The following is a 24,081-nucleotide window of genomic DNA, read 5'->3' on the forward strand; positions in this document are numbered from 1 at the left end:
GTGGGGCCCTGGTCACACAGCCTGGTGACGGCTGGGACGGTGGCAAATGGAGGCTCTGGGAGACATACTGGGTGGCAGGGTGGGGGTGGGGGTATTTTCAGGACCATGATTCTTAACTGTTCTGGGTGGTTCCCAGACCCCTCTGAGAATCTGATGAGTGACAGGGTAGACATCAAAGCATACAGAAGTCAAAAGCATATAGGTGTGTGCACACACACATACGTGCACCCACACATGCACACACACGTGTACTCCCATGTACACACACATGCACACACACACAGAATGTTCCGTGGATCCCTGGGGCCACAGTTGCCAGGAGAGAGCCCCCACGGAGCAGTCCTCAGCAGGCCCACGTTCCACCCGGTCCTGCTTCCTGTCCTGGTTTCCTGTTTGCTCGCTCTCAGCCTTGGGGGGAAGTCTCGCTGGCCACTGGAGGAGTGGCCCTGCCCGGGGCCGCCCCCAATGTGAACCCTGCCCACTCCCGGGTTGGTGCCCTAAGGAAAGCCCTGTCTGCTCCTAGACTGTGACTGCGACATCTGCGGGGGCCCAGGGGACGAAAGACCATGGTAAATGTCAGAGCCAAAAATATTAGGAGAAAGTTCTAGAAGCACACGGGGTCTGGCGCTCAGCTGCCTGGCCAAGCTCTTAGGCCCCTGAGAAGGGGGACCTCGATGGTGATGTCCCCGGGGCTGGAAGCCCGCGTCCCCATGGTCACGGGGGGATCAGGCCGCATCCACCGCCCCCCACGTCTGCTTGGGAGCACACAAGCCTGGGGGAGGGGCTGTGAGGGGCTCTGAGCCTACCTGACCTACTGCCCTCTCCAGGTTGGTTTTAATGAGGCTCTCTCTGTTGCCCATTTCTTGCAGCTGAAGCAGTTTCCTTCTGGAATCCTCCTGAAGCTTCTCTTCAACCTGGAACGAGCGTGAAAGCAGGCGCTGCTGCTATGCACTCTGGGGACACCCTCTGGGAGGTCCGACGGCCGTGTGGGGTCCCAAAGGCGTAGAGGCAGCTGTGCCCATGCGCTGGGGCCACAGGCCTGCACAGGCAGCACCCCCTGAGTGGGGAGGGCCAGCCCCTGCCCCTTGGGCTTGGCCATGCTTGTCTAAGCCCAGCTCAGTCCCTAGCCATATGGCACTGGGCAAGTGACTACACTGGCCTGGGGCTCAGCGGCCACAGGACCTGCCCCGCCGTCACTGGGGGAGTGAGGAGGTGTAGAGCAGGGGCTGGTGCTGTGGCACAGCTGATGAAGCTGCCACTTGCGACTCCAGCATCCCATAGAGGAGTGAGAGTTCAAATCCCGGCTGCTCCACTTCTGCTCCAGCTCCCTGTTAATGCACCTGGGGAAGCAGCAGGTGGTCTGAGTCCTGGACCCCTGCCGCCCATGTGGGAGACCTGGATGGAGTTCCAGGCTCCTGGCTTTGGCCTGCCCTGGCCCTGGCTGCTACAGCCCTTTGGGGAGTGAATCGGCAAATGGAAGATCTCTCCCTCTCTAGTGCTCTGCCTTTTAAATACATAAAGTTTTTTTAAAATCATATTAAGTGCCAGCACCTTGTCAGGACTCTGCAAATGTGTTAGGCATTGTTGTCACCGATGTGAGGCCAAAGGGGGCCCCCCCAACACTTTGCAGTGTCTTTCTGATACTATAAATAACCAGCCCAGGGGGCAGCTTGGTAAGTGATACCATGTGGTTTATTATTGTGTAATAATATATTGTAATGCTGCTACTGGGTGTAGTACCATCCTTTCCACTTTTAGCACACTCGCCAACGCAGAGCAGTCTGTGAACTTGCTAAGCAATGGCTGTTGAATTATTTCAACCGGGGCTGAAGAAGCTCCTGAAGCCGGAAGCCCTGCTGCTTATTCTCCCTTGCTTGGCCTTAGACAGCGCCGGGAGCTTGGGTGTGTTCCGTGCTGCCCTCTGCTGGCCGCTATGCAGCTCAGCTCCTGTCTGAACAATGACCTTTGTTCCAGCACCTGCTGAGCCAGCGCCCAGCCCCAGCAGGAAGCCAACAACCCTCCTAAGTGCAAGGATTGGGGGCCCAAACAAATCCACAAGCTGTGAATTAGGAGGCTGGAGAGGGGCCACACAGACACAATTTTAAAAATCCAGAGAGCCCTTCTGTGCTTTCTTCCAAGCAGGGAAGGGCCCCTGTCAGCCACGTTCCCTGGGGAGTACAGGCAGCTCCTGTGGGCTGTGGCTCCCTCACTGGACAACTGGCCCTGGCCTCACTGCTTCCCAGGCCATCCCTGCGCCTCATCCCAGCAAACGGCCTCCCTGTCCCCAAACCTCAGCCCAGGGCTGTCGTCAGCGGCTCCAGGGCTGGCAGTCCTGTTCCGCAGGGCATGCCCTGCTGGGGATAGCCCCTGGCCTCCTTGCCTCTAACTTAGTTCCTCCAGCACCTCCGCCGAGGCCCTGGGGGATTTACTGAGCCCAGAGCTGTGCTGTCTGGGAGGACTTCCCGCTATGATGGAAACGCCCCTCTGTGCCAACACGGCAACCACGGCCACTTGGGCCTGCTGAGCTCTTGAACATAGCCAGCATGGCCAAGGAACCGGACTTTAAATTTCGTTGAGCTCAGATTTCCACAGTCGCGCGTGGCTGGTGGCTATGCCACAGCAACTGGGGTGGTTTTGCCACTTGTGGACTATGTGGTTCCAGGCCATTCGCTTCACTCTGAGCCTTGATTCTGTCCCCTGTGAGGTGGGCATCATAATTTCTAGATCACAGAGGTGCTGTGGAGACGAAAAGAGAGGACACGCTTGGTGCACTGCTGAGACGTGGGAAGTTATAACTGTTGCTTTCACCCCATTCTTGGTCAGGGGTTTCGTCCTAGCCATGCCTGTTCAGAAACCTTCAGGAGCTCCTCACTGCCGGTGCGGCATGTAGGCAGCCAGGCGCCAGCACACAGGCACCAGCACATGTAGGCAGCCAGGCGCCAGCACACAGGCACCAGCACATGTAGGCAGCCAGGCGCCAGCACACAGGCGCCAGCACACGTAGGCAGCCAGGCGCCAGCACCAATGGAAAACACCAAGCCCCAGACTGATCCAAGAGCCTGCAGGCACTCCACACACGACAAATCACCACTAATCCACACCCAGATAAGTCATAATAAAGCTGCCAGGAATCTAAGGAAAGAAGATCTTAACATCTGGCGCAAACATGTTCCACAATGACACAATAGTTAGGCTTATAACTTACTTCTTTTTTTTTTTTAATATTTATTTATTTGAGAGGTAGAGTTAGAGAGAGAGAGAGAGAGAGAGAGAAAGAGGGAAAGAGAGAGAGAGACAGAGAAAGAGGTCTTCCATCCGCTAGTTCACTCCCCAAATGGCTGCAATGGCCAGAGCTGGGCTGATCCGAAGCCAGGAGCCAGGAGCCAGGAGCTTCCTCTGGACCTCCCACATTGGTGCAGGGGCCCAAGGACTTGGGCCATCTTCTACTGCTTTCCCAGGCCATTGCAGAGAGCTGGATCGGAAGTGGAGCAGCTGGGACTTGAACCTGCGCCCATATGGGATGCTGGCGCTGCAGGCAGAGGATTAACGTACTGCGCCACAGCGCTGGCCCCAATAACTTACTTCTAAGTAGAAGCCAGGCAGAGCCAAAGACAATCGAGTGATGTACTGGGTGTCGTATAAAATGTGCCATCCCTTGGGCATGCGTGTGTGGTGCAGTGGTTAAGTCACTGCTTGGGATGTCTGCACCGTGTATCGGAGTGCAGGTTCAGGTCCTGGCTGCTCTGCTCCTGACCCGGCTTCCTGCTAATGTGCAATCTGGGGGCAGCAGGTGATGGCTCAGACACTTGGGCTCCTGCCGTGTAATTGAGAGCCAGGGTGGAGCTCCTGGTCCTGGCTGTGGCCCGGCCCAGCCCTGGCTGTGTGGGCCTTCGAGGAGAGAACCCACAGATGGAGGATCTTTCCTTGTACCTCTCAAATGGAAGGTGAATAATAAGTAAAACAAGAAAAATGATGGTGAACAAAGAATCTAATACTCAGAACGTGTTTTAGGAATGAGAGGTAAACATAGTCATTTTCCAGACACAGGCACACACACATGCACACAGGCACACACACATGCACACACGGACACACATACACACACATGCACACTCACACAGGCACACAATGCATACACACCTGAACACACACGCATGCATACACACACGCCCCTAGAGAACGTTCCACCAGCAGTCACGTGGAGGACACATTAAGGGTCATCCCCCAGCAGGAGAACCACAGTTTCCAGTGGCCACTATGGAAGATGTACCAGTGAGATGTGGATATGGGTCCTGAGTGTATAACAGTGTTTTCTTGGGGCCTCAGGTAGAGAGAGACATTTAGGTGGAGCAAGTGAAGTCAGCGTCGTGTCCACAGCCATCGTGTTGCCGTGTTGTCAGGGAGTATCGGGGTTTGGCACACTGACAATGCACACGAGAATCTTCACAATAACCATGGGGGGGGGGTGGTCAAAGGAGTGCAGTTTCCCAGCGGACACAGAGGGAACGGAGTGATTCAGAGAATGCAGGCTAGCACAGGAGGTACAACTGACGAGGGGCAAGATGGGAAATGGAGACCTTAATATTCCAGCAATGACATTGTCCAGAGATGGACAGACACCGCCAGTGCTATGAACAAGCCACCATTTAAACTCAGAGGTGGAGGAAGACAGGCTATGAAAATCAAGCTAGCGTAGCCAATGGGGTCATATCAGTGACAGAGACTTTAAGGGGGAAATGCCACAAGAGATGAAGCGGGCGTCTCGCGACAGCCAAGTCGGGAGTCGATGGGAGGCATTAAGACCATAAACTTATATGCACTTAGTAACTAGCCTGAAAATATGTAAAGCAAAAATTGATGATACTAAAAAACGACATAGACCAACCCACAATCTCAATGGGCTTAAGAAATGCCTCTCAGTGACCGGCAGAATACATAGAAAATCAGTAAGAGCAGCTGAGTTTCGAATATCGTCGGCACCAGTGACTTCAGGGCCACATGTAGAATGCTACGGCCGTGACCACACAACACATACATAAGGTGCCCAGGTGGAGCCGACACCAACACACACACGCCCTGGAGTGAGTCTCATCAGTAACAAAGGATGGAGACCACAGAGAACATTCTCGGGCCACAGTAAGGACATCAGGGACAAAAGGAAACCAGAAAACACCTCATGTGTTTAGAAATCAGGAGACAACTTCAAAGTGACTCTTGGGTCAAAGAAGAAATCAATAACGGGGTTTGGAAACGTTTTGACCTGATGGAAACACTATGTATTAGAATGTGTGGCGTGCAGCTAGGGCCTTGCCTGGAGGAAGATTCATAGCCCGGACAGTAGTTTGATTCCATGGTCTTGACTACGACTGTGCTAATAAAACATACACCAAGTAGATCCACTCGTCTCCTGAAATTATTTTCATCTGAATCAATTCTTTCTCTGGGTAAATTTCACAATTATGATTTGTTTTACTTATGAAGGCACTTCAAAAAGTGCATGGAAAAATGAAATAAAATATGAAATTCACTTGGTGTCAACATTTTGAAATCCATGCATATGAGGGGTCTTTAAAAAGTACATGGAAAATGCACACTATGAAAAAAATGAATGGATTTTACAATATTTTTGCACCAAAAAAAAAACAAAAACAAAAACAAAAAAGCCACATCTTTGGGTCCTGTTTTCCACAAACTTCTTAGTGCACCGTTGTGTAAGCTTTTTTGGTTCCTATCAAAGCTTTGCCGATCACAGCTCTGTCATCGTGGGTTTTATTCTGTGACCCTCACTTCTCCCAAGTCTGTTTTCTCCAGATGAGATTTTGTCTGAAATCTGCAGTCAGCGGCAAGAGCCGCCCGCGTGGTTTTAACGGTTGGGTTTACTTGGTGTCGACTGTTTCTGCCGCGTCTACCGTCGCACACTTTGCCGTCCTCAGCTACGTGGGCTTCATCAGACGCTTCCTGTCCGGCCCACATTCTGGCCTGTGAGGTCTGAATGGCTGTAGCTGCCGGTGAACACGTAAGAAGTGCAGGGAACGCGGGCTCATTCGCTGTCATTCTCACCCCTGAGCTTTCTGCTCAGCCAGAACCCCCACGCCTTCCCATTTGCTCTGAAAACAGCCTGGTCCCTCCAAGTGAGGCCAATGGTTCCAGCTGAGAGGGCGGGTTCTGCCCGCCTGGCTCAGGCTCCCGCCAGTTAATTCCAGTTTACAATTTTTTAAAACATGCGAGACCTGGAAACACATTGTGCATGACTCTGCACGTGATGACCTTGTCAGAGAGGCTGCTCACTGGCGGCTTACATTTGCAGGGTTGGGGAGTGCCCAGCCCTCGGACTGTCCAAGGCCGTGAGTTCATGGTGTCTGGCCCCGCTGCGGCCACTGCGGACGGGGCGCCACAGCCGACACAGCCACCGCAGGCTCGTTGTGCACGGCCCGCGGATGGTGCTGTGAACACCCAGACGGCGCTTGGCAGAAGCAAGGTCCCATACGTGGAAGCCACAGGGCTCTCCACGATGATGGACACGTCCTCCATCTGTGCCGTCCCGGACGGCGGCCGCTGCTGCTCTGGGCACCTGCAATGCGGCGCCAGCCAAGGAACTGAATCTTTTTTTTTTTTTTAATTAAAAACACTTTTTTCTACCTGACATAAAGAAATTGTGTGTATGTCCTGGGTCCCGTGTGATGTCTCCAGGCGTGCGAACGTTGTGTGAAGTCGACCCAGGGTCAACATTTGTATGTCCTAAAACCGAAAATTCCCTGTCCATGAAAACATCCAACTCCTTTCTTTCGGTTGGAGAACCACACACCACCCAGGGCAGAGCGCTGCACTCACTCCCCCTGACTTCTAAGTAATTAAGTAACCCTGGGTGAGTGAGGCTGCTGTGACGGAGATCATGGGTGTACAGCACACGCAGCTCACATTAGTCCCCAGGGATGACAGAAATGTGTGTGCATGCGTGTGCGCAAGCTTGCGTGTGCGAGCACGTGCGTGCAAGCACATGTGCGTGTATGAATGCGTGTGTACATATGCGTGCACGTGTGCATGCATGCATGTATGTGCCTGCATGCGTGTGCGTGCGTGTGCATGTGTCTGTGTGTGTGCACGCGTGTGCCCATGCAGGTGATAGTAAGACAACCAAGCAACGCTAAACCCGCCAGCACCTGGAGGCGGGGCCGGATCTAAGGACAAGCAGGCCGTGGTTGTTTCAGAAGGCAGTCTGGAGCAGGGGACCCACGCGAGCTCAGAGCTGGACCTGGGCTCCCTGAGTGACCGGAGCGTGGCTCTGCCTCTGAGCCTGCCTCCTCTCAGCCAAACAAGCGGGTACTACCGGCTCCGACCGCACGGGGCCGCTGTGAGCACGCGCGCGCGCGCGCGCGCGCAGCCCTGCCCGCACCGGTCAGCAGCCCGTACCTTGCTCTTCTCGCGCAGCGTCTTGGAGATGGCGGTCTGCTCAGAGCAGCTCTTCCGCAGCTCCTCCCTGAGCCTCTTGATCTCCTTCTCCATGTCTTGCATTTGCTGAAAAAATTTCAACAGCAGAGAAGTCAGCTTCCGAGGGGCGGAGGAGGGGCTCCAGGGGCTGTTAAGTCTGACCTCGGCTAGTGGGTCCCTTCTACAGCTGCGGACAAAGCTGACATCCACCCCCCTCCCCCAATTAATGCACAATCTGTCCTCGAAAAGATCACGAAAAATGCGCGGTATGAAAAAAAAATGCATGGATTTCACAGTTTTGCAGCAAAATAACTTGTCTTCCAATTCCATTTTCCATGCTAATGAAAGCGCACCTGGCGGCGGGCAGGAGGTCGAGGGAGACCCACGGGTCTTTTTGTCTTTAAGAGTTGGTGTAAAGTTGATGCATTTGAGAAAAAATACGTAAGAGAGAAGTTTGTGCCGAGAACAGTGGTGTGCCCGTGATAAAACTGGCGGCAATGGAGCCTTGGGAAGCCCGGGTCCGGGGCCCTTGGGCAGCAGGCAGTGGCAGGCTGGCCGGCCTCCTGTCCCCAGCGCTATCCTTGAGCCAACCCCAGCCCAGCCCCGGGGGAGCCCCAGCAGGGAGGTAGAACCAGCTGCCCCAAGAGTCCTTGTCTTCCTGGGTGTTCCCATCCCATCTCCTGCTTGGGGCTGGAGGCTGAGCCAAGTTCAAGGCTTACAAGGCTACGGACATAGAGCCCCAGAGCCTTGTGCTTTGTCGTGGGCCCAGGGCCCCAGGTCAGAGTCCGGTGTCTGGGGGGCCCCCAGGGCAGTCCACTCACGGCTCTGCAGACTCTCAGCTCCTGCTCCTGGGTCTCCCTGAGCTCCCGCTGGGCGTCTTCCCGCTTCAGCTCTTCTTTCAGTGCTGAGCACTGTGGGAGCGGGAAGGGCAGCAGGGTCAGAGGCTGCGGGTGGCCGCGGCAGGTGGTGCCCGAGGGATCCCAGGCTCACGTGGACCCCGAGGGCGCCCCCTGCTGCTTCAGGGCAGTCACACACCCAGACTCAGAGGGCGAGACCGCGGTGTCCGGTGGGGCCCGTGACCCTGCAGTGGCCCCTAGGTGGGCCCCTCTCGAGACCTGATGACAGAGGCTGCTCAATGCGTTTCCTTCTTCTTCTTCTTTTTAATGAATTTTAAATATTTCTTTGAGAGGTAGAGTTATAGACAGAGGGGGAGACAGAAAGAGAAGTCTTCCATCTACTGGTTCACTCCCCAAAAGGCCGCAATGGCAGGAGCTGGGCTGATCTGAAGCCAGGAGCCAGGAGCTTCTTTCACATCTCCTATGTGGGTGCAGGGGCCCAAGGACTTGGACCGTCTTCTACTTCCATCTTCCAGGCCATAGCAGGATGCTGGATCAGAAGAGGAGCAGCTGGGACTAGAACTGGCGCCCATATGGGATGCCCGTGCCACAAGTGGAGGCTTAGCCCACTATGCCACAGCACCGGCCCTCAAGGTGTTTCCAAAGGCCAGCAGTCTAGACCAGAAGAAAAACACGGCTGCGTGGGGTTCAGGTCCAGGAGCCCCCGTGAGCGTGGATGGACCACGGTGCTTCCTGCCCACTGCTTCTCAGGGCTGGAACTGCCCGGCCTCGCTCTGGGCAGTGTGGGGGGAGGGATGAAGGGTGTGCCGTTGTGACTTCTGTTCGCCCCAGTTCTCCTGTGGGAGTGCAAGCTAAGGACCAGGGCGGGGGAAGTCAGTGAAGGCCGTGGTTCCAGGGCGCTCTCAGGATGGGCAGGAACGTGCCCAGCAGCGATAACAAAGAGGAACCCACTCTGCCCAGGACAGGTTGCAGTCTCACAGGGTGCAGTGTGCATGCACGAGTCTACCGCAGAGCTTCCCACAGCCACGGCAGAGCTGCAGGTCGGCAGAGCGGGACGGCAGTGTTACATTGCACAATACGGGAGCCGGCGCTGTGGCCTGGTGGGTTAGGTCGCAGCCTGCGGAGCCAGCATCCCATATGAGCACCGGTTCCTGTCCTGGCTGCTCCACTTACGATCCAGCTCCCTGCTGATGCATCTGGGAAACCAGCAGATCTTCCAAATGCTTGGGCCCTGCCCCCCCATGGGAGACCCAGAAGAAGCTCCTGGCTCCTGACTTTGACCTGGCCCAGCCCTGGCCATTGCGGCCATCTGGGGAGTGAACCAGCAGATGGAAGACTTCTCTCTCTCTCTGTCTCTTTCCCACCCCCCTCTGTAACTCTGCCTTTCAACTAAATAAATAAATGTCTAAAAAAGTTTTACTGTGCGTGTTCTGTACAACCCCACTGTCAGAGCTGCGTCTGCAGATTGTCTGGGTAGCGCACAGAAACCACAGGGACGAACCCCGAGTTTTCAGAGCGGTGTATCTTTCCTTCTCTTTCTGACTTTGCTTTCCAATAGTATGCACCTCTTTTTCTAACATTCACACACATGACACGCGCATGTTAGCGAAACGCAGGTGTTTCAAAGGTTTGTGATGCAGTGCCCTTGGGCACAGGAGAGAGGAGACCCAAGGTCAAGGAGAAAGGGGAAGTGAGGACGAAAACAACCCAGATGCACTCGGAAGGTGGGATAGGTCAGCAGGTGCTACTTTCCTCTTGTTCTTCCCCCAGAAGCAACTCCAAGGCCCACTCCCTTCCTCAACACAGGAACACACACGTGCACACACGCACACACATGTACACACACGCACACACATGTACACGCGCACACATGTACACATGTACTCACGCAGAGGCATGCACATGTGCTCATACTTGCTCATGGCACACACACATATGCACACACATGTGCATACGTAAACACGCTCGTGTGGGCCCCCTGCACACACTCACCACATAATACAGCACTCCCATGTAACCCAGGAAGTCTGTCTGCTTTGGAGTAGCGAATGCAGAGGGTGTGGCGAGGCAGAACTGGGGCCAACCTCTCACTTCGCAGAAAAAGAGTTTGTTACCCCCATCTGGCAGATGAGGAAGTGGAGGCCGAATAAGTTCCAAAAAAAGCAAGCTCTGGGATTGGCCCGCGTCTGCCTGATGCCTGCTCACGCCCTGCCCTTCCTTGGCCCCGGGGGGGGGGGGTACGGTGATGAATGCAACTTGTCGCCCGGGCAGTGGCCTTGTCATTGACCCTCGGGAGCCAAGCCCACCTCAGCTCCCACGCAGACCCGACTAACCCATCAGGTGGGCACCATCGATCTCCATGGCTGGCCCTGGGTGGGGGAGGGCTTTAGGCTCTCCTTTGACAAGCCACAGACATGCTGAAAAATCTTACCCCCAGGCTAGGTTACCCCCAGGCTAGGTTCTGAAATCAGTAGGGAAGGCAAAATTTGCCAACAAAGTCACGTTTAAAGCCCTCAGCTAGGCTCTCCGTCCACCTCACACAGAGCAGTCTGCACTCTCAGGTCTAAGGGAAGAAACGGAAGTTGGCACATCTGCATCTTGACCTTGACCCCTCTGCGTCTTGACCTTGACCCCTCTGTAATGGTGACTGCCGCTTGCGGTGACAGAGACGAGGTGAGGCTCTCACAGCCCCCTTGGCGCGCCCTTCGAGATTCTCCTCTGTTTTCCCACCAAGCCTTGCCGTGGGAACACACGCGGACAGGTGCATGCGTGGCTGGGATGAGCTGTGAGCTGATGAACAACAGGTGCACCCACGCCTCGCGGGTTCCGAGCCTGTGCACGCAGCTCTCTGAAAGGCTCCAGAGCCCCGGGCCCCTCCTTGGCTCTTTCTAGCTGGGCATCTCCTGCTTCGGGCCACCCGGAAGCCGCCCTACTTCTGTCCCTTGTGCACTGGCCCAACGCCCCGCGGTGTGAGAGGAGGGAGTGAGGTGGGAGGCCAGGCCGGAGGTAAACCTCTAGTGGCTCCTGCGGCGCCGCCCGTCACCCGTGGCCCCGGGAAGCTGAGCGGCCGCCGACACTCACCCTGGAGCCCAGGGCTTCCAGCTGGTGGTCTTTCTCTTTGTTCTGGCTTTTCAGCTGATCCAGCTCCTCCTTCAGCTGTTGAACTTGCTCATTCCTGGCTAACACGTCCTTCTGCAAAGATGACACCATTCCTGTGGGAGGGGTGGGAGAGGCCCAGCCAGCAGTCAGGACGGTGCCGTCGCTGCCACTGTCACCACCGTGCGCACCGGCCTGGTGCCGAGGAAGGTGTCCCCACGCACCCAGAAGCTGGGGTGGGGCCGAGACCAAAAAGCCCCCCGGACATTGACTGCTTAAGGTCTCGGTGGAAACAGGATCAGTCATGGGGTGTTGCCTGGGGATTGCAGAGGGAGGAGCCAGGAGCGGCCATGGGGTCGGACTCCTGGTGCAACACCTCAGGGGCTGGTGACAGGGGCTGCGGTGGCATGGGGTGGGTGGGCAGAGATACACCCTTTGCCGAGTTTGGAATCTGTCTCTACACTTCTCGGCTCAGTGCTCTCGGGCAGGTCACTTAGCCTCCCACGGAGTCCACGGAGCTACTCTAAAGGCCGAAGGAGATGGAGGAGAAGCCCAGCAGAGCGGCCGACACCAGTGCCCGCTGTGTGGTCCCTGTCCTTATTTGCTGTAGCTTCCACCAACTGCCCCAGCAGTCCCCGCCTCCTGGGGTTTGTGCCCCCTTGCAGCCCCCTCCCCACCTGCACAGGGCTGGTGGGTGCAGCCAGTGGGGATACTGTGGAAACGGTGGCCGTCACCACCCAGGCTGGCATGCAGAAGGCCCTGTGGCTTCCTCTTTGCTCCCTCTGTCCGGGGCAAGCCAACCGCCATGTTGGGAGGACGCGCAAGCAGCCACAGGGAAGGCCCAGGGGAGAGGAACTGAGGCCTCCAGCCCACAACCGCCCGCGTGAGCCCTTCTGGAAGGGGATCCGCCAGCCTGCGGCCTCGTGCGCGACCCTGAGCCGGCTGTCAGTCGCCCCACATTCCCGAGCCACAGACACTGGGTGAGGTCGTGTGTGTTGCTGTTTTACCCCTGAATGTTGGGACTAAGCTAATGCTAACCCATTGCTACGTTATCGGGGTGAGGAGTGGTGGGAAGAGCGTACAATCAAGGCCGTGGCACTGGATTCTCTCACGTGGGTCTTCTCTGGGCAGGACATCCGTCCCAGTTTAGTGGCAGGTGTCAATCGGGGACACACACTAAAGAACACTAGGATCCCGAGTTTCATAAAAGAGAGCCCAGGCCCGGGATGCGGCCGAGTTCCATGGAAGCAGGTGGATCCCTTTGGGGCTGGCCAGAGAGCCCTGTCCGGCCAGACCGGGGCGGCCCTCGGGCCACAGCTCACTCAACCTCAGGACCCAGACAGGCTTTTCGGGTCTCTGCCGAATGCCTCGTGCGTCTACGAGGTTTCTCCATCCCGAGAGTGGGAGAGGAGGTTCCCTCTGCTCAGCTGAGACTTGTCGGGGGCCCTCTGCAGATATGGGGGCGCTCTGTGTAGCCCCTCCCCATGCCCTGCCTGCACTCTGCTTCCCCTGTTCCATGGGGAGACCCCTGGGCTCCACGCGGGATCCCATCCCCCTCCCCACTGTGGCCTGGCCACTCTGTCTTGAGGCCCGAAGCTCAGGCGACCATCAGGCTCATCCCATTTTGAGGGTCAGGATCAAGGTCATGGGCTTCTCGGGTCCAACAGCAGAAAGCCACTGTTTCAGGTTGTGTCTCTGTTTTGCTTTGGCCGGTTTTCTCGGGTGGAAGAGTGAATCCAGTGCCTGTCCCTCCCTCTGCCCTGTCACTGTGGAAGAGGTGTGGTGGCCTCTGTTGGCCCCAGTCCCTGAGTAGCAGAGCCCCTCTGGCCGGCGGGGTGGTGGGGAGAAGGTACCTGAGGCCGGAGCTGGACAAGCACCTGGCCCCCTAAGCACTCAGCCTCTGTGACGGCACCGGCACCCAGCCTGGCACAGCTCACGCCCAAGTGCACAGGCAAAACACCCAGAGAGCGGTGCGCGTGCAGATTCTGCCCGGAGGTCTGGCCGGGTGGGATCAGTGCTCAGCAGGTCTTTGTGTTAAGAGAGAACCTTTGGGGCTGGTGCTGTGGCATCACAGGTAAAGGCACCATCTGTGATGCCAGCATCTCATATTGGTGCCGGTTCAAGTTCTGGCTGCTCTGCTTCCAGTCCAGCTCCCTGCTAATGCGCCTGGGAAAGCAGCAGCAGATCAACCAAGTGCTTGGGCCCCTGCACTCACATGGGAGACCCGGAAGAAGCTCCTGGTTCCTGGCTTTGGATCAACACAGCTCTGGCCATTGTAGCCATCTTGGGAGTGAACAAGTGGATGGAAGACTCTCTTTCTTTCCCTTTCTCTCTGTAACTCTGACTTTCAAAATAGATAAATTTGAGAGAGAGAGAGATAGAGAGAGGACAGAGAACCTTTGCTGCAGAATTCATCCAGGGCTGACTCTGTGCTGGGAACTGGATGACAAAAAACCTCTTGGAGGATGAATGATAGTCACTGCTGAGGCTGCATCCAAGTTCCCAGAGCAGAAGTGTGGTGGTTGATTGGTGATGTCTGCCATGGCCGTGGCCATGGGGTTGGGGTGGGAGCTCCCGGGCCCAACTCCAGAAGCTCACCGGAGGCGATCTCATTGTTCTTCCTTAGGTTCTCACCCTCGGTCTTCAAGGATGTGATCTCCGAGTTCCGCTCGGACAGGGTCTGGCATAGTACCTGGCTGTAGCCTTTCTGCAGGGCACTGATCTGCGGGAGGAGGCAGCACACAGTCAGACGGGGGAGGCAGCACACAGTCAGACGGGGGCCAGCCCAGGTCTGCGAGGTGCACGGGCGCTCAGACACATAGACTCGCATTGCGCTTCCCGATGGGGTGTTGGGGAAACCGAGTTTTCTGGGCACAGGTGAGGGTCTGTTCATTCAAGGGCTGCCACTTCCTGTGTGATCAAAACATGGATCTTATCTTTGCGTCCACAGTCGGGCCCAGGCCCAGCTGCTGCTGTGGGCACCTGGTTCCTTCCCGTGAGTCCCTCCAACCTGCGGATGCTCAGCCACAAACAGGCGTTGTTTCCAGATAACCTGGCAGTGAATGGATCCCGCGCAGAGCTCAAGAGAGGGGCTCAGGCTCTTAAACTAAGTAATAGAATCAATATCCATCAATAATTGGCATAGAAGATGAATAATTATTAATTAATATATTGATGAGTGATTAATTGATACAAATGACAGTAAGGTCACGTCTCATAGAACATTCCAGAACTCACAAAGCCCACACACAGGCACTATTCTGTCCACAGAGCCTCTCAGTGCTCTGAGTGGGGTTCCCCAGGCAGTTCCCGATGTGTGGGTGCAGTCGCCGGCTCGTGCTGGCTGGGCTGGTTGGAGGGGGTGCTCCGGCCCAGTCCAGCCTTTAGGAGGCTGGCCCACTGCGTCCCAGCCCCCGGCAGCAGCTGCAGGGCCCCGCCTGGGCTTGGAGAGGGCCCTGGCCTCTCGGTTCTGTCTCTGCCACTGAGAGCCCTCCTGGATGCAGGGAGGCCACCCTGGTTTTTCACTCTATAGGTGGGGGTGGGGGTGCCGGCCTCACGGCACCGTGGAGAGTTTCATTGAGTCAGTGCCTGCCAGGGTGCCCAGACCACGCAGGTGAGAGCCGCGGTTACCGCACGGCGTTTTAGCTGTGGCGTCTCCTGCCGGTCTTGGGGGGAGGGACATGGGTGAGATTTTGTGTGCATCCACAGCCTTCTCTTGGCTCAAACACTAACGTGATCGTGACTTAGGTAAAATACAAGAAGTCCTGCTAAGGACGTTGAGGGCACCGGGCGCACCGCCACCAGAGGGCGCTCATGGTCTGTGTTCTTGGTGTCCGCCCTGCAGCCCTGGGATTGCCGCTCAGTGTTAACAGGAGCACCTGCGCCGCGAGGTCTACAGGGCTTGTCTATCGCGGTCTGCATTCCAGCCACTCGGGGCGACTGCACTTACTTTTCTCTGGAGCACCTGAGGCACTGGGAAAGCGGTGGTTGTGAGAAGGGGGGGCCAAGGTCACTCTGTCCCCACCCTCCCCTGACTCCTTTTACAGGGTTGTGCTTTGCAAAGTTGGAGCGGGGGAAATACAACTCTCTCCTAAAAGACTTTGGGATTTTCTTTAACGTTTCTCCTTCATGCTTTCACTTGTACGATTCCAGAGACACAGTACGGAAACTTCCAGAAGCGATGGGAAGACTGCCCCTCCCCAAGGCTCCAGGCTGCCTGATGGAAAGTATTTCAGTCTAAGTGCTGGGGCACTTAGGGCTGGGACTTGGGGTTCCTGATCGCGAGACAACTCCACGCGGTCATTACTTCTGCTACCGACGTAAATACCCGCGTCGCTGTGATGGGCATAAATCCCACAACGCTCAGTGCCTGCTCTGTTGTGTGACACAGCGCACACTGGGCCGCAGGCTATTAACAGCGCCAGGAAGGGCGGTGGCTCCGGGCTGGTAACCCCGCTGCTGTCACGGTGCACGAGCGCTTGCAGGCCTCGTGGCAGTGGGTCGCAGATCCCGGAGAGCGAATGGCCAGGCACATGGTTTCAGGGGCTGGGGCAGGGGGAGGGGGGTGTGCAAAGGAACTTCCAGAGGTATAGATCAGCCCACCACGCGGCTGTCACTTCCGGCTGAACGTTCCGCTGGCTATGTGGCCCTGAAGAACTGGACTTGGATTCAGACCAACTGCAGCCTCCAGGGCTGCCTTGGTCGCCGGGGGAGACCATCGAGTGGGGGGCCGAGGCCTGGGGCACATGACTTCCCACACAGCACTAGACATTTCAGCATTTTTGTAGAAAAAAATTGTCATTTTGTTTGAAAGGCAGAGAGGGAGAGAGAGAAAGAGACACAGACACAGAGAGAGAGAGACACAGAGAGGGATCTTCCATTCACTGGTTTACTCCCCAAATGTCCACAACAGCTAGGGCTGGACCAGGCCAAATGCAGGAGCCCAAAACTCAGTCCAGCTCTCCCATGTGAGTGGCAGGGGCCCTGCTACCTGCGCCATCAGGAAACTGAACCCAGGAGCGGAGGCGGGACTCGAACCCAGGCGCCCGGATGTGGGATGCGTGTATCCGAAGCAGCGTCTCAGCAGCCCACCCCGTCTCTAGACACCTTAAGCAAGACTCAGATCAGGACCCAGGAGACGTGAGAATTTATCATGCTCGCTCCTGGCCCAGGAAAGCTCCGAGTGGGAGAATTACTGGAAAGGCTACTTCTCCATCTGATTGCAAAACCGGGCTCCCAGCCTGAGAAAGCCGCTGGGTGTGGAGCTAAGGACAGGGCCGAGCAGCGCCGGCAGGAGCCGTTCCCCCGTGGCTGCCACCCACGCTGCCCTCAGGAGTGGTTCCCGCAGAAGGCTGTTCCTTTGTTGAATTATTGCAGCACACGCGTGTTTCTTCCCTTGTGTGTTCTGTCTCCCTCATCGGAACATCACGGGGTAGGGGAAGGCAGGGTTCACGTCTGCCCTGGTCCCTGCCGAACTCCCAGAGCCTGGAAGAGCATGTGGGACAGGATCCTATTAAACAGAGCTCTGGCGGGCGGCTGGGCCCAGCCCTGTCCCTGCGGGGCTCACGGTCTCTGATAGGATCTCCTGGCTTCCCGGAGCAGGAAGGACGTCCGTCCTCAGGACACTCTGTCCAGGACTGAGACTGGGCACCTTGAGCTGGGTATAGAAGAGAAAGGCCACGGGCAGGGAGGGAACCAGTGGAGGGAGGCCCCAGGCACCAGGGCAGGGTATTTTAACAATGTATTTATTTAACACATTGAGAGAGAGAGAGAGAGCAAGAGAGAGAGAGAGAGCGAGCACTCCCATTCACTGGTTCACTTCCCAAGTCCTCACAATGGCCAGGCTGGGCCAGGCTGAAGCAGGGAACCAGGAACTCAGGCCGGGTCTCCCGTGTGGGTGGCAGGGCCCAACCACGGGAGCCATCCCCTGGGAGGCTGGAATCAGGAATGGGGTCAGGACTTGAACCCATCACTGCTTATGGGATGTGGACCTCCTAGCAGAGTTGCAATCATCAGGCCTCTAGACACCCATCCCCATGACAGCATTGAGACCAAAATTCACCCATCCCCTTGAGATATAACTTACGCATGCAACTCAATGGCCAGTTCTAAAAATTCCTAAAACAAAACAAATCCAGCAGGAATTTGGATCCAGTTTCAGAGAACGGCAGGATGACCGGAACGATCCAGGAATTCCAGGTGAAGAATCTTTGTTTGAAGAGATTTCCCTTTGGTGACACAGTAATGCCTTCAGGAGCTACAGGAAGACCCCTGTGGGTGGGACACCGTGGGATTCCCTCTCTGCCGCTGGGGCCCGTGGGTACCAAAGTGACAGCGCTGGGCGGGAATGAGAAGCAGGGGTGGAGGACGTGAGCTCGTCACACTGCTCCCCTGCAAGCTCTAGCCCGTTCCTGGGCGGCTCGGGGCCTGCTCAGTCCCCTCAGCTGCGGGACGGATGCGTCAGGGAGTGTGAGACTCACGTCAACACGGACGTAAAGCACTTTGTTCCAGTGCTTGTGTGCAGCGGGAGCTTAACACATGCTGACGTCAGGGGCCAGCATTCGGCCTGGCAGGAAAAACTCCCCCTTCCTGCTAATGCAGAGGCTGGGAGGGAGGGGTGAGGCTCGAGTCACTGGGCTCCTGCCACTCATGGGGGCACCTGGACTGCGTTCCTGACCTCACTCCAGCCCTGGCCTGGCCCCAGCTATTGCGGGCGCTTGAGGAGTGAACCTCTGGATAGGGGCTCTGTGTGCCGGGCTGGTGCCTGTGCGAGTCTCTCTGCCTGTCCAGTGAAGAAATGCTAAAAATACCAATACTGCGGGTGAAGCAGCTGCCTGCGTCCCTGACATCCCCTGTGAGCACCAGTTTGCATCCCGGCTGCTCCACTTCCAATCCAGCTCCCCGCTAAGGGGTCTGGGAGAGCAGCAGAGGATGGCTTGAGTGCTTGGGTCCCTGCTACCAACATGGGAGACCCACATGGAGTTCCTGGCTCCTGGCTCCTGGCTTCAGCTTGGCCCAGCCATTGTAGCCATCTGGCGGGTGAACCTGTGGATGGATGACGTCTATCTCTCCCTCTATCACTTGCCTTTCAAATAAACACAATAAATCGGTAGGGAACAGCATTGTGGCACAGCGGGTTAAGCTGCTGCCTGCAACTCCAGCATGCCGTATGAGCACAGGTTCAAGTCCAGCTACTCCACTTCAGATGCAGCTCCCTGCTAATGCACCTGGGAAAGCAGTGAAAGATCCCCTGAGTACCTGGGTCCCTGCCACCGATGCAGGAGCCTTGGAAAGGTTTCCTGCCTGATGCAGCCCAGCCGTTGTGGGCATTTGGGGAGTGAACCAGCAGATGGAAGATCTCTGACTCTCCTTCTCTCTCTGTAACTCTGCCTTTCAAATAAATAAATTTTTTAATTAAAAAATACCCATATTGTCTGAGATCCTGTGTAGCTTCTGGTCCTGTGGGTGCGTGGTCCTGCCCGTTCTCCCACCTCTCTCTCTCGGGGGCCGGCCTCGGCTCTGCCCCACGAGCTGTCCCCCTGCATGGCGGCTCCAAGGCTGCGACCGACTGGCTTCCGAGGCCTACCTGGCTTTTCAAGCTCTGGATCTCCTTGTTTTTGGCCTCGATGTCGTCATCCAGCACATGGAGCCCGTGTGCGCCGTGCCGCTCGCTGTGCCGGCAGGCGGCCGCCTCGGACAGCCTCTGGCTGAGCAGGGCCACCTCGTTCTGCAGGCCGGCGATCACGGCGTCTTTGTACTTGGCTTCGATTTCGAAGTCCGAGAGCCGGTTGACCTCTTTGCCCAAAAGCAGGATTATCTCGTCCTGGGTGGGGACCAGACAGGGGCGCTCACTGGGCGTAGGACCAGGCAGGAGGCCGAGCCCGTGCAGAGCCCTTTCGGGCAGGTGAGGGCAGGCAGGGAGGGGGGAGGCAAAATTCCTGGGCTGCCTCCGTCACTCCCAGAGAGGCATGGAGACGTCCCCAGCCCCGAGGTCACCCTTCCTGTGAGAACCACGGCCCTGCTGGGGGACTTGGGCTGCCAGAAAGTTCACTTAGAATATTTTTAGGAAATAAACTCATAGATCTGCACACGGCGGACCAGGAAAGGTAATTAGGGGAATGACATCCTGTCCCACCGCATTCTGCCTATCGCAGAGATGCTCTGTAGTTTTAAATAACTGAGCATATTCGCGACCACTTCTTTCCCCTTTCTCCCCTCCTGGTGCCACCTGTCCCTTCTGGTGAGTCACGTAAACTCTGTGCCCCGTAACTGGGTCTGGAGGGAAATGTTGGAGCAATGGTGACTTCTCTGTGGGGCTCCCAGAAAAGTCGCCACCTGCAGGCATCATTCACCCAGGCTCCCCTCCGCAGAACAGACAGCTCTGGAGTCAGAGGACTGGTTAGGTTTCCCCAGAAAGAAAAAAAAAATCCCTTGCACTTTCTACCAGGAGTCATCAGTAAAGAGTCTGGAAGATGGGAGAAAAATTTCCCAGGGGTATTTTCCTACACAGCTGCAGGATCTCCTGGGAGAACTTTTATTGATTTGTTTAAAAAATACTTGTTCACTGCATTTGAAAGGCAGAGAGAGAGAGAGAGAGAGAAAGAGAGAGAGAGAGAGAGAGAGAGAGAGAGAGAGAGAGAGAAGAGAGGGAGAAAGAGAGGGAGAAAGGGAGAAAGAGAGAGGGCGACGCTCGCATTGCTGGTTGACTCCTGTCTCCTGCGTCTCAGTCAAGGTCTCAGGAGTGGGTGAAAGGGACCGGGGCTTGAGCCGCCGCCTGCAGCCTCTGAGGGCCTTAGCAGGTGGCTGGATGAGAACACAGCTGGGACTCAAGCCAGGCACCCTGATGGGTTCACAGGCAACTCAACAGCTGTGCCGAACGCCCGCCCCCACCACGACTTTTAGGAAACCCCGCCCTTTCAGCAATTTCTGCTAGTTGCAAGGAGATCAAATGGGTACGTCTTGGCCAGCTGACCTCTGGCTCCCTACCCTGGGGGAGGCCAGGGTGTCATTGCGGGGAAGCCCGCGTGGCTTTGCCAGCTGCCACCACGGGTCTCCCTTCGCTGGTGGTGAAGCCTCAAGGCATGGCTTGGATTCTGTGTGGAAGTGTGGACTCGCCCCGCTCCATCCCGTAAGAGCCACCGAAAGTCTCTACGCCCAGCCACGTGCTCATTCACTATTCACTCAACAAACTCAAGAATTGAGCACCTACTATGTGCCAGGCCCTGTGCTGGGCGCTGCAGCACAAAGCAGCCTGCAGGGTATGAGGCTGTATTGCGTTGGCGCCTGCCTTTCTGCTGAGCAGCCTGCGCCCCTTCTCACGGGAGCACCCCCTCCCCAGGCCCCTTCCTCATGGACACACCCTGCTTCTTGCTGTCTCCCAGCTCCGTGCACAGGCAGCCTTCTGTTGGTCAACCCAGGGCAACCTGAACATGGTGGTTCAGCCAGGAACCAATCAGCAGTGGCCTCACAAGGCACTCACGTTACCTGGAGAAGTTGGGAGTGTGGCCCCAGAGACCCCTCACCTTGTCCTGCTGGCCCAGGTCGTGGTCCAGGTAGATCTCTGTGGGGGGCACGGCCCCAGGAATCCCCTCGGCCACGGACTGCTCCGACATCTCCATGGCACTGGTCCACACTAAGGCGGAGGCAAGGAGAGGGGGCACAAAAGGCCCGTGAGCTCCCCGGGCCAGCGGAACTGCCAGCCGGCCCTCACCTTCCTTGGCCCTCTGAGAGCCGCATCGTGCCTAACGCGAGAATTACCCAGTGGCACGCGGAAGCCGGAAACCGGGGAAGGGGAGGAGTCAGCGCCTCTGTGGCCCCATTACGCAGCACGCCCTTTCCACTCCGACCTCCCTCCAGCCTTTTTTTTTTTCTATGCCACACAAAAGGTGGTGACCTTAGAAGGTCACTTAGTGTCCCTAAGGCTTGGTTTCCATGTAAATAATCTGGGGACATGAACATGCATTTGACAAAGGCTGCTGTGAGGGTTAAAGGAGACGTGACACAGAGCAGGCGTGGCAGACAATCCCTCTGGGGCTGGATCTGTTTATATTTTTTTAAATAAAGTTTTAGTGGAACACAGCCACAGTCAGTCAGCCTGTGGCTACTTTCAGGCAACAAAACAGAACTGGACAGTGGTGACACAAACCATAGAGCCCCAAAGTCTGACATGTTCACTCTCGGGCGTCAGGTGCTCTGACGTGGGGTGTGGGTCTTCACTGCCAGGCTAAACGCCCACCAGCATTATCTACACAGAGAGAGAAGGAGAGGGAGAGAGAGAGAGAGAGAGAGAGAGAGAGAGAGGGAGGTCCTCCATCCGCTGGTTCACTCCCTAGTTGGCCACAATGGCTGCAGCTGGGCCGATCTGAAGCCAGAAGCCAGGAGCTTCCTTCAGGTCTCCCATGTGGGTGTAGGGGCCCAAGCACTTGGGCCACCTTCCACTGCTTTCCCTGGCTACAGCAGAGAGCTGGATTGGAAGTGGAGCAGCTGGGTCTTGAACCAGTGCCCATATGGGATGCCGGCGCTGCAGGTGGTGGCTTTACCTGCTATGCCACAGCACCAGCCCCAGCATTATCTTTTTTTTTTTAAGATTTATTTTTATTTATTTGAAAGAGTTACAGAGAGAGGTAGAGACAGAGAGAGTCTTCCATCCATTGGCCCACTCCCCAGATGGCCGCAAGGGCAGAAGCTGTGCCGATCTGAAGCCAGGAGCTTCTTCCGGGCCTCCCACGCAGGTGCAGGGGCCCAAGCACTTGGGCCATCCTCCACTGGTTTCTCAGGCCACACCAGAGAGCTGGATCGGAAGAGGAGCAGCCAGGACTAGAACCGGCGCCCATATGGGATGCAGGTACTTCAGGCCAGGGCTTCAACCCGCTGTGCCACAGCGCCCCCCCCCCCAACATTATCTTTTTAACAGTAGCATTGTACAAGTGCATCTGAATGTATTTCTCTGGGGCCCACTTGATGGACATTTAAATAGCCTGGTTTTCTTAGTTATCCGGACCATTACAAGGGCTGTCTCTGTGACCTTCAGGGGTCCTGGCATTGTTAGGTTGGGAGAACCTGCAATAACTCAGTCCAACACTTCACAATTTACTCACATCCACCCCGAACTAAATCCTTCAGCGGCAACAGAAATATTCGGAAGGACTTCCTGATTCTGCTCTTGAGACCAGACGGCTCTGAGCGGTGCACTTGACGTTTGCCACTGGGACTCTGTGCTGTCGCTGGGTGTCCTCGTCCTCTTGCAGAGGGAGGAACTGATGCGGTTCTTTGCAGTGAAACACTCATGAGTTAAGGTGAAGTTAATGCAGGCTGCACCGCTGTGTTCGTGGGATTTATGCAACCACTGGTGCAGCCTGAGCTGCATTTCTAATGTATATAATTCAGAGTCAGTGCTTTCTCCCGCCTCAGGTCCCAGCACAGGGGGACACAGGTAGCATCCTGCAGGTGCACGGCCTTAGTCGCTGACCGACCGGCACAGACCCTCATGCTTGCCGAGGTGGGCGGAGCCGGCATTGCAGGAGCAGCAGCAGGAGGAGTCTGTGGCCCCAGGAGATGTGGCAGATTCTTCTTTTCAGTGGCTTCTGTAGGCCCGGCACAGCTCCCGGGGCGTGGCTCCTCGTGTTGCAGCCTCTCCTCTGCTGTCGGACCCCAGCTTCTCCCCTCTGCCACATTGTGGGGCGTGCTGCCGTCTCCTGGGTCTCAGCTTCTCCCCTCTGCCAGGTTCTCTGTCTCGTGACCATGAGGAATGAGGCACACGGACAAGGCAGAGGGAAGGAAGTTTATTGAAAGCAGAGAACGCCCGCAGCACTCAGAGGGGTCCCCGGAGGGCAGTGGGCTGGGCCTGCCTGGCCTGTGTGATTTCTGTCTTTCCAAAGGAGGAAGCTCACCTGATTAGTCAGGGTATATGCTAATGAGGCGCTCTTCTATTTTTTAAAAATTTATTCATTTTGAAAGTCAGAGTTACAAAGAGAGGAAGAGACAGGGAGAGACGGATCTCCCATCCAGTGGTTCACTCCCCACATGGCCCCAATGGCCAGGCCCGGACCAGGCTGAGGCCAGGAGCTTCATCTGGGTCTCCCACATGGATGCAGGGGCCCAAGGACTTGGACCATCTTCTTCTGCTTTCCCAGGCCATGGCAGAGAGCTGGATCAGAAATGGGGCAGCCGGGACTTGAACTGGTAACCCATATAGGATGCTGGCGTCGCAGGCACTGGGTTTACCAGCTACACCAAATGCCAGCCCTGCTAATGAGGTATTCTGTGTGAGCCAATCAGGGAGTCAGCACAGCAGAATGTGATTGGTTAGGCCAGGAACCAATCAGCAGTGGCCTAATAAGGAGCTCACGTTACGTAGAGAAGTGAGGCGTGTGCTGAAGCAGGCCTGCCGTGGGCAGCCTCTGAAGATCCCCCTGTGTGTCCTGTGGCTCTCAGGGCTCCTGGGGTCACACCATGCGCACTGTTTCCTTTCCTTTCCAGGGGCCCTGTCACCCGGACCCCACCTGCACAGCAGAACAGACCAGGGTCATGGGAAAGGCCTGATTATGCTTATTTTAGTTAAAAAATGAATGTATTTATTTCAAAGGGAGAGAGACAGAGATGAGGGATGGAAGGAGAGAGAGAGAGAGAGAGAGAGAGAGAGAGAGATCCATTCACTAGTTTGTGCCCTAAATGCCAGGCCAAAGCAAGGAGTCAACAGATG

At 56.3% G+C, this 24,081-nt stretch overlaps 1 protein-coding gene across 7 annotated transcripts in view; it reads right to left on the minus strand.

The window, feature by feature from the left end:
• Positions 1-24,081, minus strand: part of FHAD1 (forkhead associated phosphopeptide binding domain 1) — a 121,651-nt gene that overhangs the window by 58,563 nt on the left and 39,007 nt on the right. For 4 of the 7 annotated variants that reach the window (XR_007915796.2, XM_051836581.2, XM_051836580.2 and 1 more), the window contains exons 5-11: positions 20,903-21,012; positions 18,967-19,203; positions 13,980-14,103; positions 11,367-11,497; positions 8,250-8,339; positions 7,411-7,515; positions 807-914 (exon numbers count right to left, since the gene is read on the minus strand). Coding sequence is in view for 6 of the 7 variants with exons in the window: in XM_051836581.2 (XP_051692541.2) it covers positions 807-914; positions 7,411-7,515; positions 8,250-8,339; positions 11,367-11,497; positions 13,980-14,103; positions 18,967-19,203; positions 20,903-21,012 (905 nt within the window). In the remaining variant the exon portion in view is untranslated. The remainder of the gene's footprint in view (positions 1-806; positions 915-7,410; positions 7,516-8,249; positions 8,340-11,366; positions 11,498-13,979; positions 14,104-18,966; positions 19,204-20,902; positions 21,013-24,081) is intronic. The other 3 variants (XM_051836584.2, XM_051836582.2, XM_070079259.1) reach the window with 3 other exon arrangements.

Source organism: Oryctolagus cuniculus, chromosome 7 (genome assembly GCF_964237555.1).
Source record: "Oryctolagus cuniculus chromosome 7, mOryCun1.1, whole genome shotgun sequence".
Lineage (NCBI taxonomy): Eukaryota > Metazoa > Chordata > Mammalia > Lagomorpha > Leporidae > Oryctolagus > Oryctolagus cuniculus.